The 15848-nt window shown below is 34.7% G+C and overlaps 1 protein-coding gene across 13 annotated transcripts in view; it reads right to left on the bottom strand.

Annotated features, from left to right (window-relative positions):
- The window catches only part of LOC141461352 (CD151 antigen-like), a 106548-nt gene that overhangs the window by 35777 nt on the left and 54923 nt on the right, over nt 1-15848 (bottom strand). For 9 of the 13 annotated variants that reach the window (XM_074142339.1, XM_074142342.1, XM_074142341.1 and 6 more), the window contains 4 exons: nt 14897-14986; nt 14536-14760; nt 10517-10708; nt 7530-7667 (listed from right to left, as the gene is read on the bottom strand). In XM_074142339.1, coding sequence (XP_073998440.1) covers nt 7530-7643 — 114 coding nt within the window. In that variant the 5' untranslated portion in view covers nt 7644-7667; nt 10517-10708; nt 14536-14760; nt 14897-14986. The remainder of the gene's footprint in view (nt 1-7529; nt 7668-10516; nt 10709-14535; nt 14761-14896; nt 14987-15848) is intronic. The other 4 variants (XM_074142347.1, XM_074142336.1, XM_074142334.1 and 1 more) reach the window with 3 other exon arrangements.

The following is a 15848-nucleotide window of genomic DNA, read 5'->3' as shown; positions in this document are numbered from 1 at the left end:
ATAATACAGGAATACTTAATTCGACTATTAAATATGTATCATTCTTCGAGAATAACAAAAACAAGGGCTTTTTAATTTACCGCTCTGTAATTAGAGGAAACGATGGAGTAGTGCGTTTTATTTCTCCTTGCTCCATTAATAATAGTCTTATTTCCGATTAGAAATACTTGTAGACCAGATGAAGTTCTGGTGGGGAGCGATGATGAAGGGGTAGGCTTCTCTGAAAGAGATCATTTCCGTTCAAAATATTTGTTATTAATAAATAATAATTAATTCACTTCCTGTTACCTCTACACCGCACAAGTTGAGGTTCTCTTAGTTCGAAAAATTTGGGCTTATTATGTCCAAAAGCTATCATAGGTGTACCAGTGTACCAGAGATAGGTGAGGGAGGGGAAGGAATTAGCTATGCGGTTAGCGTACTGGACTCCCCACGCGGAGGTCCCGAGTTTCAAATCCAGCTGCTGACCCTTAGATTTTTTCTCTTCCTAGGAGCTTCTTACAGCTCACTGTCCGCTGATGGAGAGAACACTGTCCGGAGGCCGGCAGGGCACTAAAAAAAAAGCTCCGGGCGCCAATAACCTTAGATGTTGACGCGCCTTAAATCATTTTTTAAATAATTAATATAAAAACAAAATTCTGATTGCCATTTTTTCCCCTCTATGTTTCTCTTTGTAGAACATGATCGTGAAATAGGAAACTTTCATGATTCCTTCACCAGCATAAGGAATATCCTACAAAAAAAAAAATTTGTAAAATAAAAAAAGAGGCTAAAGAATCGAGAAAACACTGACGGAGACCCCGGCAGTGCACTGAAAAGGCTCTGAGAGTGCTAATAACCTCAAATGTTTACGTGCCCTATAAATTTAGAAATAATAATATCAACAATAAAACAAAATCTTATACGTAAACAGCTTAAAAGAAAACACACTGGTTATATATTTGAATCTGTGACGTGGGCACCGGTCCAACTACCACTGGGGAGCCACATAGCAAATAGCTTGCACAGTTCTCTAACGAGTTTATTGCTATACTTCCTTCCTAAATAAAATATTGATTCCTGATTAACACACTCATAAACCAGAGAAAAGATAACCACCAATTTCACAATCTTTAAAAGAAATAGCGAACAGCGTGTGCATATTTTTAAATATGCAAATCAACTTTACTCCTATTACGTAATTCCTTTCAATCATTATTCCACTGCATCAAGGTTAATTGGTATTCTAACCAGCTAATAACACAGTAAAGTTTTTCTGTTGGACAAAATAACATCAACTAGTTAGATAAAAAAAAATTCTGCTGAAGGTTAATTATATTTTGTTTAGCCAATCGAAAAACTTTATTTTATCTACACACGCTTTCTGATAAACTTGTTTACTGAGAACGTACTATCACTAAAAAGTACAAATTTTAGGAAAACCTGGACCAAAACTGTAAAACATAATCGATCATAATTAATACAGAAGTTTAAAACGAAAAAGCTTGCCCCTCCCCCACCAACGGTTGCATCTGAATGGACCATTTTTGGATTTCTGGCTATTTTCAAAGTTCGAAGAACTCATCTTACATTGACTAATTTGTAAAAAAAAAAACATATTTTATTTCTAACTCGAAAGTATTTCAATACGTAAAACGTGAAAATCCAAATTACCGTATAATCGTAGTATTTCCACTTAAGCTGGGTGAAATTAGTAACTGATGATGGTTTAGGAGTTGCAAAAGAAAATAGAAGTGGGAAATAAGATCAACGCAAATAACAACCTGGATTCTGGCCAAATCAACCGTAAACACTGCATCTTTTGTGAAGGTTTTACTTAAAAATAGAAACGCCTGTTCTGCGTTACACAAAAAAATTAAATAAATAAAAATTAAACAAGACCCGCAAAGCTAAGGTGTAATGTTGGTTAGTGGATTCGATTGCCGGTCTAGGTCTTGTATTCTGTTTAATGGTTAATATGAGAAATTTATAGTAAAGTATGTTAGGCGGTTATAGGCTAGACCCGCAAAGCTAAGATGTATTGTTGGATAGTGGATTCGATTCCTCAGTCTAGGTCTTGGATTTTATTTAATGGTTAATATGAGAAATTTATAGTAAAGTATGTTAGGCGGATAGATACTAGACCCGCAAAGCTAAGATGTATTGTTGGTTAGTGGTTTCAATTGCCGGTCTAGGTCTTGTATGATATTTAATGGTTAATATGAGAAATTTATAGTAAAGTATGTTTGCTAGTCGGCTCAGTCCACGACACCTAATATGGTAGTTGGACGTAAAGCCTGCCTGAAAAAATAGGCAATTACTTTACTTTTTTTCACTTTAAAAGATAGTTAAAAGTTAAAAGAACGTCGTAGGAGCCATTTGCATGAGATACTCAAAACAGTGAACGAATCATTCAATGGTACTTCCGTTTGTAAGTTACAGTACGAATGCTCTCTAGTTTAAACGTGGAGCTTAATGATTAAACGTTCAGCTTCCTGTGAGTTCTGCTGGATATGTTTCCACACATACATACACACACACACGCAGAAAATAGTTATTTATTTAACAAGTGCGGAAAGTAGTACTTTTCCTCACACGAGGCGGGGTTTGCACGCACGAGCGAGCGAAGCAAGTGCAAATTGCCGAGTGTGAGGAAAATACTTTACACTCGAGTTAAATATTATATTTTTTCTGCAACCATTAGGGTTATTAACTAAAAAAAAAAAACTAAACAGGCATCACTAGAATCCATTTTAAATTTCTATAAGGTAACCCTATAACCTTTTTAACTGTTATAATTAAAAATATCTAATTATTTATTAAAATATTATTTTTATTTTATTTTTTTAATATTCGTTTTTTAAGTATTTAGACAACATCAATTTAAATAAGCTTATTAAAGTTTTATAGAAAATATTTAATAACAAAACTTCTTACATCAAGGAAACACAATAAAGTTTTTTCACTCACTAGTGAGGAAAGTGACACTAATGGGAATTTTTCCCCACTAGTGAGGTAAAGTTGGGCATTACACAGCTGATTTTAATTGAGTAATGAGAACATTCCTACATGGTTGCAGAAAAACTTCTTTTTCTCTCACATATTTCTCAAATCACCTATTTTAATTGAAAAAAAAAATATTCAATTTCAAAACATTTTAATACGTAACACTTCTTTTTTTTAGCCATTAGCGGAAGTAATAGAGTGAACAATGCAAACACAGCACTGTTTGCAATTTCAATCATTTCAATTAAACAAAAGCGTGGATGAAAAAAAAAACACAATTTCAGTTAAAAGACATTAAAGTGCATAATAAATATTACAAAAAAATGTGCATAATTGCAAATTAATGCACGTGAGAACTTCTAAGAATGCAGACCAGACGACTAAACAACAAACACTGGTAGTCTCCCCCCCCCCGGAGTATTGCCTGCCCTCTCTGTAATCTGCTGACTGGCTGGGAGTCTGCATCATTGGCGGCCTAGACAGGGGGCGCAGTGGTGGTGGTGGCAGATATAACAGAATCCGGGTCATTAACATTTAGCTTTCATTCAGATCTGATTTGGCTACATATATATACAGAACCACACAAGATGTGCTTCACGATTGAGAAATGCAAAATATGTTGTTAGTTCCGTTATTACTTTATAAATCTTGAAAGGAACGGTTGTTCTCTTCATTGCCGTGATCTTAAGAAGAAGTAGAAGAGACTAAAATTTGGAATCAGGATTCTAGTCTGGGATGCTAGTTGGAAGACTGGTCCAGGTTTGTCCTACTAGAACTGCAAGGAATCGTACAACAATAGGCCTCTTCTCTCGACAGGATCATTAACCCAGAACCATTGCGCAGACTCCGTCAGAAGGGAGAGAAAATAAGATTCTCGTACATACGGCTCCTACAATCAAATTTTACGCCTTTAAACCAATCAGTGACAATGAATTTACCATCTATAATTGGTGATCAGCAGTATAAATGATTGCAAAGGGCATTTTTAATTTCTTTTTCACCGTAACTTCTGAGTCACTGTTTAAAAATAAAAATGTATAAAAGAATTCCAAAGAAAGTTACAATCTTTTTTTATTTCATTGAAGCAATAATTCAACAAAGAATTTCATCATTTTTTAAAAAAAAGGAAATACTGTTAATTATTAGTCATAAATATAGTTAGAACTCTTTGTTCAAACTATTTCTGCATAAAAAAAACCAAAGAAAATAAAATGAATCAGCTAACTCAATATTTTCATTGCGCTATAATGAATTTCCCAAGAAAAACGATTACAATAAAGATGGAAAATCCTTCGTAAACATAGTTCAAGTTTAGGAAAAGCTGAACAGTTCCCTTCTACTTTCCAGTACATTTTAAGTTCATTTAAGTCCGCCCTCATAGTATTATGCAAATGATAGGATTGGAAAATTAAACTGAAATCGTATTTAAAAGGGAATTTTAAATAACGAACCTCTTCTAAAATCGTCTCTTCATTTTGGGTTCACTAGCAATATATTTTTTTAAACAATTTATTTAGTAATTTACTATTATTATAAATATATGCAATAAGTAAGTAAGATGGCGATGATGTAAATAGTTGCGTGAAGAGCAGGAGAGGAGAGAAACTAAAATGCGGTAGCACTTTATGTTACGATGATCTTAAGACGTCAAGGAAGTCCCGGAAATACTGACGATTAAGTCGGCGAGGATTGTTAGGGGTGACAGAGGAGGCGAGAGACAGTACAAGAGGATTAGAGCAAGTGGAGAGAGCAGTATGGAACTTGTGGATATTTAATCTTGGTGAGTTGGTGTACGAATGGGGATGTTGAGGTCGTTTGTGAAGAATAAGAAAGAAGCATCAACTATCTGTCGCGAGTAGCTTTGACTGTCTGTACAGAGTCTTCTCCGTGTGGGACCAGGTGAGAATAGTCCCCACGGTATCCCCTGCCTGTAGTAAGAGGCGACTAATAGGGGACGTCGTGTACGGAAAAACCGTCTCACCTGGAATGGTGTAGTAAGCCAAAGCTGACACCAGGAGGGTGTAGAGAAACCGGTAAGTCATGAGCTGGGCATGGCTGGGCCATTGTGACCATTCTAGGCCTTAAAATAGGAGACAGAGTCTCGAGATCGTGTATCGGCCCGTTGGAGTTCTGTCTTCAGGTTCACAAGTTGGAGAAAGGTTTCGTGGTGGTCGTGGTAAAAGCAGGGACGATGGTAAGAGTTCCCCTTGGTCGTGTGGGGGGGACTTCGGGAATAGTTGCGCCACCTTCTCATTCACCGCAAGAACAAGTCCTGTACAGTCTGTAAGTTTTTTAGGTTTGGCTGAAACCCCATAGCTCTAATCCTAAAGTCCACATAGATTTAAGGATATAGTATTGTACATCAATCGTTTTAGAGTTCTATGGACAATTTTAGAGCGTCATCCAAGTAATCTAATAGTTGCGGACGTTTTGTCAATGGATTGTCTTCTAAGTTGATTGTATTTATAAAAATCCCTTGTTTAAAATAGACGAGGTATTTCCGGTAAAATCTAAATTCGAATTCCTGCGTGATTCCAGTAATTCTTAGTACCAGGAATTAGAGATACTACAGAATTTTTCTCTTTCTTTAAATCCCTTTCACGCAGAACGAAATAAATGATCAACTCCCTATGAACAAAAACACGCTCTTAAGCACGCAGAACAAACCTAGGCAGAGCACTAATTCACCTATTAAAGAAATTAAAGCCAACTAACCTTAATTAAGTAATCATTAACAAAATGAAAACATGAAAACTAATTTAAGAACTCCCCTCTCTGTTCTGTTAATTGGCTGGAAATTAAATTGCCAATTGTTGTGTTCCCGATAATGATAGGCCTTCTTCTTTTCTTTTTTTTAATTTAAAGCGGATAGTGGAGGGGGAACCACCTGTTGTGTGAATATTAAACAGCCTAACAAGCATCGTTGCAGAGTATAACTGCGACCCAGTTATTTTTTTGTTTTTAATTATTCAATAGATACATTATGCATGCCCCTCTATTTAACTTTCTATTAATGTTTAAAAAAAAAAAACGGAAAAAGTGGCGTGTATTTACGTAAAAATTGAACAAATAAAATTTTCACCGGAAATAAGTGATCTGAAGAGGGGAGAGGAATAGGGTTCAATGGATAGCGTATACTGGCTTCCAACGTGGAGAAACCGGATTCAAATTCAGCTTTTTAGAACTTCCTGCGAATATTCGTTATGGACTTATGCGGAAATTATACACAGACTAACATACTATCAGATTAATTCGTAAAAATGACTGTTTTGGATTCAGGACATGGATATTTCCGGATACTGAACTCATAATCGAGCTTATTTGACACGATCACACTACTTCCCTTTACGTAATGCAGAGTGGGCGAGAGAAAGAGAGAGAGAGAGAGAGTTCATTTATTACAAAGAGATAAATTCCATAAACTCTTGAACTTAACACCAAAAAGAACTGAATATAAAGGACAAGCCCATATACGATGTACGTTAATTTACAAGGAGAGAAAGATTGTCTGTTTGTAGCTGTGTCCATTATCCCCGAAGCTTGTTAAAGTTGTGAAATCTCTCACGAACTTGTTAATTAAGGTTAACAAAATAGTTTTGCCAGTAATGGTGTTACAGCTGTGAGGAGAGGGGCGGAGCCTTACTTTAGTCGAACCCATCTCCACTGCCGACCAAATCACCAGCTGTTACTCAGCATAACCAAAAATAAAATTTACTCACAATTGGTTAATGGAAATATTTACTTAAATTTCTTTAAAGATCTTTTTTTTTTTTTAAATTAATTAAGACATCAAAACCAGTACTTCCGGTAAAAAGTTAACTTTGAAAATTACTTTAATCAAAATGAAATTTCTTCGTCACTCCATTAAGAGGAAAGAGTAATGCGTTAATTGGAGATAACAGATAGCGTTATACTCAATGTAAAAACGAAGTAAACATTTAAACTTACAGAAACATTTAAATGTTAAAAACTTACGAAACAAATGATGATAAAAATAAACAAAGAAGAAATAACAGTCATTTATGTTGAAACCTACTCCTTTTGTGTACATATATAGATATATATGTTTACATGATTACAGGTTTTTTTCTGTTTTTACAGTTTTATGGGGTCCATATATACGTATATACGTATATAACTAACTTACGTGGACAACAAAAAAAATGCGTACCATCGTAATGACGTTTGTAATAGAGCCCCTCCATCCACCCCGTTTGAATACGGTTGACAATAATCGTAAAAGGGTATTTTTACTGTTTGGAAAGCTGTGTATGTGTAGGCGGTTCTAAGGCTCGTTCTCACTCACAACACACCCACGCGCATGCGTGCCTGTCCTGTTTACTTAATATGTTTGTCCGTACGTGCGTCCACAGTTTGTAGTATATTTGTTATACTTTTTTTTCCTCCCAGCTGTAGGTTAGGAAAGGCTGGCCATGAACAGTGAGAAAAGACTGTCCAGAGACTATAATCTCAGATTTTGATGCGCCTTTATAAATAAATAAATAATAAATTTAAAAAAAATAAATAAAATAAAGTCTACTCACAAAGAAAATGAAATTGTATACATGGAAGAAATTTTTGGCAAAATTAACAGAGCAACATCCTTCATTATGGCGCCTGTTCTTTACGTTAGGATTCTTTACATTAGAATTCTTCATCGTATCATGTTCCTAACCGCCCATCTGCAAAATACAGAGAAAAAAAAAACGTATTAGAAATTGTTTTGACAACAGGGAATCAGAAAGTATTTAAAATTTCAAAAATACTCATATTCGGAAGCTCGCTACCAAAGAAACACAGTCTAAAATGGGTTCTATAACTCCAGTTCGGTTAACAGAGTTGAATTTATGAGAGATGCCATACTTGTAATTATTATTTGGTTCATTTTTCCACATCCAAAACAGTTCCATCTTCTTCGTCTGAAATTCTAGATTTTGTATTTCCCCCGAAATGAACATACAATATCGCTGGATTCACTACCCAGTCTCCTCCACCCTCGCTAATCATTGCTGGCTTTCTTTTTGAGAGTGGTCCAATAATATCCACTACCTTCACTATCCATTATCCATTTTCGGGATCTGAATAAGGATAATACTTACTAAAAATAACAATGAAACTATTATTAAAAAGTAAAGTAATCGCCTATTTTTTCAGGCGGGGCTTAACGTCCAAATACCAATTAGGTGTCGTGGACGGAGGCGACTAGCAAACATACTTTACTGTAAATTTCTTTTATCATCCATTAAATAAAATCCAAGGCCTAAGACCGGGAACGGAACCCAGTACCACAATACATATTAGCTTTACTGGTCTCGCCTCTAACCGCACGGCTAAAGTAGCGCCTGAAACTATTATTATACTGACCAGGTGTTAATTTATTATACCGTTATAAATCTAAGTATGTACGACTAAATAAAAAAGGCAGTTCTCGTGTAATTGCATTAATTTCACAATTTGAATAACGGTTGTTTAGTTAAGAGTTGAAGTACAGTATTACCAACACGAAAAATAATAAAATGTAGCAAGTAGCACACAGTATCTCAGAAAATTTAGTAGACGTGCGATGCACGTTATTTTTCAGTATAGGAGAAAATTATCAAAGACTTACATTACAAGCCCAAAATAGCGTGCAAGAGATTAAACCAAAACTCCTCAAAAATCGCAGAATATTATGGAAATTTAAATAGAAATTAATCTTCCATAAATTAAATAAACTATAATTGCAGTTAAATGAATTGAAACTCAAGAATATACTAGGTTTGAAGAGAGAGAGGGTGCGGCCTAACTCCAGAAGAGTGGATCTCCTTTACGTACCCTAATTTGATATAAAATACAGGAGGAAAAGGGACAAATGTGGCGAAAAGTCAGAACATGGTGACTCATTCTGGACCCCACCACACATAATGTACATAATAGTCTAGAACGAATCAATAGAAGAACCTATTTGTGCATGCAATGGAGGCCACCAGTTGGGTCTCTCACCAGTTGGAGTACAGCATCACCTTCAGCAAGTAGAAATACTAGAAATCATCGTGTAACCGCGTCAGACTCGAAACTGTTCACATTTCGCACACCTCAAATGTTGTCTGATAAAGTTACATTTATATAATAGAAGAGTAAATCCAAACAGTAGACTGGGAGTGAAAGATTTATGTGCTCAGACAAGACTGGGGGAGAACAATACACTTTCTTCGCTGTTTCTCTCAGTTTTCACTTCCGGTCTCTGCAGTGCAGAGGAAATGGTGATGTCCTTATCCGGTATATAGTTTTGGACGATCTGTGGAAGAAGGGGTGCCAAGCATAAAGAACTTTTACTTCTTTTATTGAACGTTTTTCGTCCAGATATAATCCAGTTATCTGAACCGGGAATAACCAGACAATTTAACCATTTCTTTCGATTATCTGGTGTTATTCCTTCAAAACAAATAAATTCTCTTCTAGTCTTCTACCAAATAGTTTGACTTCCCTATATAGAAACAAGTTATCAAACAATAATCTTGAAAGTAAACGAGATTTCGTTCACAAAGTTTCAGAAAAATTGGAACTATATTTGAATAATTACTACCAGAAAGAAGCATGCAGAGTTCGCCCCGGAAATACTCAGTTTCAGAAGGTATTTTACTGAATCGTACGTAATTTCAGTTATTTGGTAAAAAAACAATCTTCAAAAAAAAGTTGTTGCACTTATTGCACAAAATTACATTTAAAATGGTTTAATTAAGACATTTCCGGCTGACAATTTTGGGAAAATTATTTCCGTCGCTTTGCCAAGAATCCGTAATTGGTTTCGAGAAAATAAGCTACTCCTGTAATACTGCAACGGGTTAGGCAGATGTTTTTTTGTTTTTTCTGTTTGTGCCTATGCAATGCTTGAGCTTGCTTTGTCGAAGCAGCGTTGCCTTGCTGCAGATTAGTATAAGAGTAGGTTGCTCAGGTTGATTATCAGGTCTACTCCCCGAGCTTTACCAGACTTACACACTGCTACCAACAACACAGGCTATGTGCTCACCGTAGTTATTACCACGCAGAACTTTTTCGCCATGAGCATACAGAGTAAAAAAGAGAAGAAGAGCTTTACAGAAAGATTGGGGAATAAGTGAAGTCGAAATTCTCTATACTAGATTGATTAATCACCTCTGATTATGGATGAAAATGCGAAACCAGTCAAGAATACAATAAATATGCGTGTTACGACTGGTAAAATAAAAGATAACCTAAAAGTAGGTTACATAGCGTAAGTATAAGGTCTAAGTTTACGGTTCCCTCTTACCTTTACCACTTCATACGCAATAATAAATTAAGTAAGAATATTACCGGGATTCTTCTTAGATCTAAGGGTGACTCGACTGACGTAATGCTATTAATATAAAAATACTTTTTTTTATAACAGCGCCATTTGCCATTAATAAAATAATAAGAAAATGTAATATTGCTTCAAATTACAGAAAAGTATATATAATGTTCTAAAACCAAATATGGAGGTAAAATACCATGCCTCCTCAATCTTTTTTTTTATTTTTAGTACGCTCACCAGTGCGGTAGAATCTAGGTTAACTTCTTTGCCGTATATAGAATCGGAAACAATATAGCACTGAAGAGGAAAACAGATTAGCTCAATGGTTAGCTGAATACTGGACAGCGACGCGGACATTCTGGGTTCAAATCCAGCTGTTAGGCCCCTTAGATTTTTCTCTTCATTGAACTTCATTGAACCGGATGCTGTCTGTAATAAAAGTGTAAGAATGTTGACGTAAATAAAAATGAATAAATAGAGCCAAAGAAGAGGTTATATCATGGGAACGTGGATTAAATTTGTTTATTACGTAATTAAATGTGCCCATTTAGTGGTCCTGCAGCATAAACAAGTTGTCTATTACAGGTGATATGTCGCAAAATAGAGCAGGCGGAAGTGGTTAGGCAGTATTATAAAGGAAATATAAAAATATTTCCTTTATAATGTTAAAAAATAATTTTTTTTTTTCTTCATTTTAATCCAAATTCTTTGAAAATATGATGAACGAAAGTATGCTGAAGTAGACATGTATTTTTTTCGTAGAAGCCTTATTTTTTAATAAAACTATTTTTATTGCTCATTCCATTAAAGTTATTGATCGCGTTCTGCCAGAAATCATGACTCGTACAAAATAATTCGCCACCATATGGTGAAGGTCTTTTGACCTTCTCTAAAACAGAACTATTAATTATATTTCAAATAGTTTTGTTTTAAACGACAGGTACCGCTGTACCGTTCTTAGAAAAACAATGGACGTAAACGATCACAAACAGTTTCATGTCAAATCAAATGAATGATCGATATCAAGTATAGACGACACAGGTGTGGTGTAACAAATACAAACGATGAGCGGCTCGTTGCACAGAATAAGCTGCACCCACATGCTGCACACTCACACAACAGATAACAAAAAGCCAAAGAAAGAGGCAGATGGGCACGACGACACCCATACATGTATATTGTTCCACGTGCCAATATCTCTCCCTAACTCGTGTCCAATACAGCTGACTCTAGATTTTGCCAGCAGTGCAAATTTTTTTTCACTAAAGGCCCAAATGTCCTTTTGTATGGACAAAAATAATTCCATTCCTGTAATTATTTATGAATTTTAAATCATTAGACGATCTATTATTTAAATTCTACGCAAAACTGATACAACAAATATAAACTTGAAAATTACTAATATTCAATAAATTAAATTTAAATAATAAAAAATATAAATAAATAAGGCTAAACTTATCAGTTACAGCCATCTTTTAACAGCTTCATTAAAATTATAAACATAAAAATCAGATTTAAGTGATGCTATTGTTGTTTTATTGATTAAATATGGAGGTAAAGAGTTCTAAAATAAAGACAATTGAATTAAGAATGAATTTTTGCTCGAAACTGTACTGAATGGTAAAATATAGAATCGAGTATTAACTTCTCTGGTGTTTCTCAAGATCTTATTGGGCCTTACTTGCAGTACATTACGAAATAAAAATATTGCGTCCGATTCTTGAAGGAGCATGAACCGGAAATTGCATAAACAAGAAGAGAGAGAGAGAAAAAACCAATTTATTACTCATCCGTCATAAAATGGGACATTTCCGGGAAAAATTCAAATAGAAAAGCTACCTCGATCGCAGTTCCTTCTCTTTCCGGGCAGAATAAAAATGAGCAAATAAATGGAAAAATATTTGACTAACACTTTAAATTAAGATAATGGCTATACAAGTCAATCTTCTTATCTTTAGATAAGAATCTCAACATAAGAACCAACCAAAAATAACTACGTCTCAAAGCTACAACCATTAAACAAACTGATGTACCCAATTCCAAAGAAGAATTCCAAATTATCAGACATCTGGGCTTGTTTTGATTCAATTAAAAGAAGAGCTATAAAATACGACTCGAATTAAGATAATATTAAAAAGAAACAAAAAATTGTCAAATAAATTTAATTTAAATAAACGAAGAAGTTGGACCAGAAACTTATTAAAAAGAATAAAAAATGTATCCTCTCTCTGCCTCGCACAGACAGACAAACCAAGTTTTATAGTCTGGACAAGGTACTAAACTTGATAGTTACATGTAACTGTGTAACTTCTTACATAGAATAAATTACAAATTACATACCCATGTAACTAATCTATAGTGATTGGTAATTTGAAGTCAATAAAAATGAATACTTAAAATTTTTTAATAAAATAAGAGTTGATAAATATCCAGTTTATCTAAAACTATTTCTTAAAAAAATAAATAAATACTAACTAACACTTTTCGACTTTGAAAACTGCATTTAAAAAAAGCATTCATTCTGCAAGTTTTCTAGACCGGAAATTCGGAAGGAGGCGTCTTTTAGTGGTTATTAGAAAAATACCTGAGAAATAGGTACAAAAGCCCTCTATACTACAAATACGATCTATTGTCAACAAATAAAGGGACCAAAAAAAGGTTTTTACAGGCAGGACAGGACAGAATGGGAAAAATAATATTGGAGAAAAAAATAAAATAAAATGGAATTTACCAGTGAGGGGCCACCCAATCTATTACAGGTACTGTACCTGTGACTCGCATAAGAACGCATATATACACTCGGGACAAAATCAGACCCCACAGCCTACATTGATCCGGTTGTCCTTGAATTACACACGTTTGCCACGTGGGTAAGAATTTAAAATATTTCATGCATTCACTTAAATTAAAGTAAAATTTTTTGTACTAGTCAAGGTGATGGCAGAATTATGGTTCCCCTAAAATGGGTAAGGAAAAATAATGGGATCACTTTTTTTATCTAGGAAATATCCGCTGAGTCAGAAAAAAAAAAGAATTTTGTAAATTGATGTATGAAATTGACTCTCTGATGATGGGCGGAAGTCCGAACTCCATCAGAAATGCAATAAAAAGCAAAGACGAACGAAAACCAGCGATATTATCCGCATTTATCGAGAAAAATTAGTTTTAAATCAATTTCCTGGATATCGATAGGTTTTCCTGTAAAGAATCACTTTATTGTAAAATACGATATTTAAAAAATTTATTATATTGGCAAGCATGAAATATGATTCACGTATTGGGGGGAGTTAGAAGATTATGAATGAGTTAGATGCTAAAGATAGTCGTGAGAGTCAAAATCAAACTGATTTTTTTTTGTTTTTGTTCCAATTCCTTGGTCTAGGAAACCAAAATATAAGGTTTCAATCTTAAAAGGTTATTGTATTCTGGTACAGTGAAGAAAAGCGGTGCAGCTAAAATCAAGAAAATGATAAATGGAAACTCAAAAATATATCTTCTGTGATGTTTGGAAAGAACTCGATTAATTTTGGACCAAAATTATAATCTACTTCCGGATTAGTCAATTTCTGGTAAAAACAATGAATTCCAACATTAAAATTCAAGTAATGAACATTTCTTAGAATTTTCACAAAATTCTGTTTAGCTTATAGCAGTTACAATGGAGATATATGAGCAAAGACCTGCTTGCCCCAATCATAGAAGAGAATAGAGATGGTCAAGCTCCACGATCTGACTACACAGAAAAACCTGGAGTTCAACGACCCACCAAGAAGCAAGGTCTATCTATCGGCCTACACCAGCGAGCTCACAGTCACGGCCCGCCCAACTTAGAATACCGAAAAAAATAAAAATCAACATATTAGATAATGGACTTTAAGTAGTAGTACATACATATAGGGCTTACTAAGTACATCCTTCTAAGCCATAATTACCTAGGGTTTCCACCAATTTCACACAAAGTAAAATAAAAACACTTAATTATAACTAATAATAACGTAACTACCTTAAAACTGTTTTCCCTGGGTTACCCCTTATATTATATAATACTTCTCTTAAAAACTGGTAACCGTTCGCTTTTTTATTTGACTAAACAGCTCGTAATTGTATTCAATTGCTTGCTTACCTAGTGGTCAATCTATCAACCATAATTGAATGTTTACTTTAATAACTCCCCTAGGAACTCTCTCCTAATACCTTCAATTCTTATCCTAGTTTATTTTATTTTATTATTTTTTTTATTAAGAGTAAATCCTTACGAAGAATTGCGATCCATTTTCCGTTTTAGGCGATATAGATAAAGTACAGTTCACTGAACTGAACAGTGAAAATATTATTAGCTCCGCAACGCTGGATAATGTCTTTGATTTTATTTCCGTCGTAGCACGCATGTTTATTGTATCCCTGACCGGTTCCAATCATTCATTCATCATCAGAGGTTGGAATAGAGATTTCTACTTCACTAATGTTCACGTTTCGCAAACCTATAAATTAAGAAAAACAAAAATAAATAAATAAATAAAAAGACACCTTTAATTCAATTTGGAAGTAAATTAATAATGAGATCTTTGGGTCTGATGTTGCGAAATTAAAATTAATTAATTAATTAAAATTAATTACCTCAATAGATGAAAGTTCGAATCCGTTCAGGGATGCAGTAAACATGCTAAGACGGAATAAAATGGAAGAGCAACATTCTGAGCAGAGAGTCTATTAAAATAATGAACTAATTTGAAATAATAGGGTAATTAATTTCTAATAAAAATTATTTAATTTGAAAAAAAAAAATACTTTTAAGCGTTGAAGGCAGGAGAAAGCAACTAGTGCTGTCAAACAATGGTGTTAACAGGTGGGAAGCAGAAGCTTTTTAGATGAGTGATGACTTTGGTAATTTAGTTTTTGTTTGGTTTCAGTATTAAGTGATTAATATGCACGGTAAACAGCTATTAGTTGTGGGTCTGTACACAAGCACGCTTCGAGTAGGGGGGACAAGCTGCACGCCAGGAAAATGTAGGCGCTTCGAAGGGAGATAGGAAGTCTCGACGAAAAGAGTGGCGATGCGACATGCGCACAGAACGCACTGATGTTTGCACATACACCTTAACTGCCCACAGTCCGTTGTTGAACATGCAACAGCAAGACTTCAAAAAAAAACAACAACGGGGCCTAAAATACAGCTGGTTGAACACAAGCACAAAAACTAAACGGAGAATTTCCAAGACACTAGCCCCAGTTAGCCTCATTCCCATGGTACAATGGACCGAGCAGACGAAGAGAGAGAAAGACCCCGTTACTGTACACGGTAGATAGACTTGCTTATTCAAATGTACAATGTACAACAACCTCTGGTTAATGAGATGTAATAATGCTTAAAGGCATGAATAAAAACACCAACCTACCTACCTTGTCTCCACCATGTTCCCGACGATTAAATTTTAACATGATACTGCACGGCACAATAATACGGCGTTAACAACTCCACATTTACGTAGTATTTAATTTGAAAATAACTTCATTTCAAATATTTGTAATAATTATAAAAATAATGAGCCTCCAGGAAATGGATGATCTG

The sequence above is a fragment of the Rhodnius prolixus genome, unplaced genomic scaffold, assembly GCF_049639745.1.
Source record: "Rhodnius prolixus isolate KJV_2025 unplaced genomic scaffold, Rpr scaffold_6, whole genome shotgun sequence".
In the NCBI taxonomy this organism is placed as follows: Eukaryota; Metazoa; Arthropoda; class Insecta; order Hemiptera; family Reduviidae; genus Rhodnius; species Rhodnius prolixus.
The sequence above is the reverse complement of the archived record's forward strand: the minus strand, read 5'-3'. Positions and strand labels throughout refer to the sequence as shown.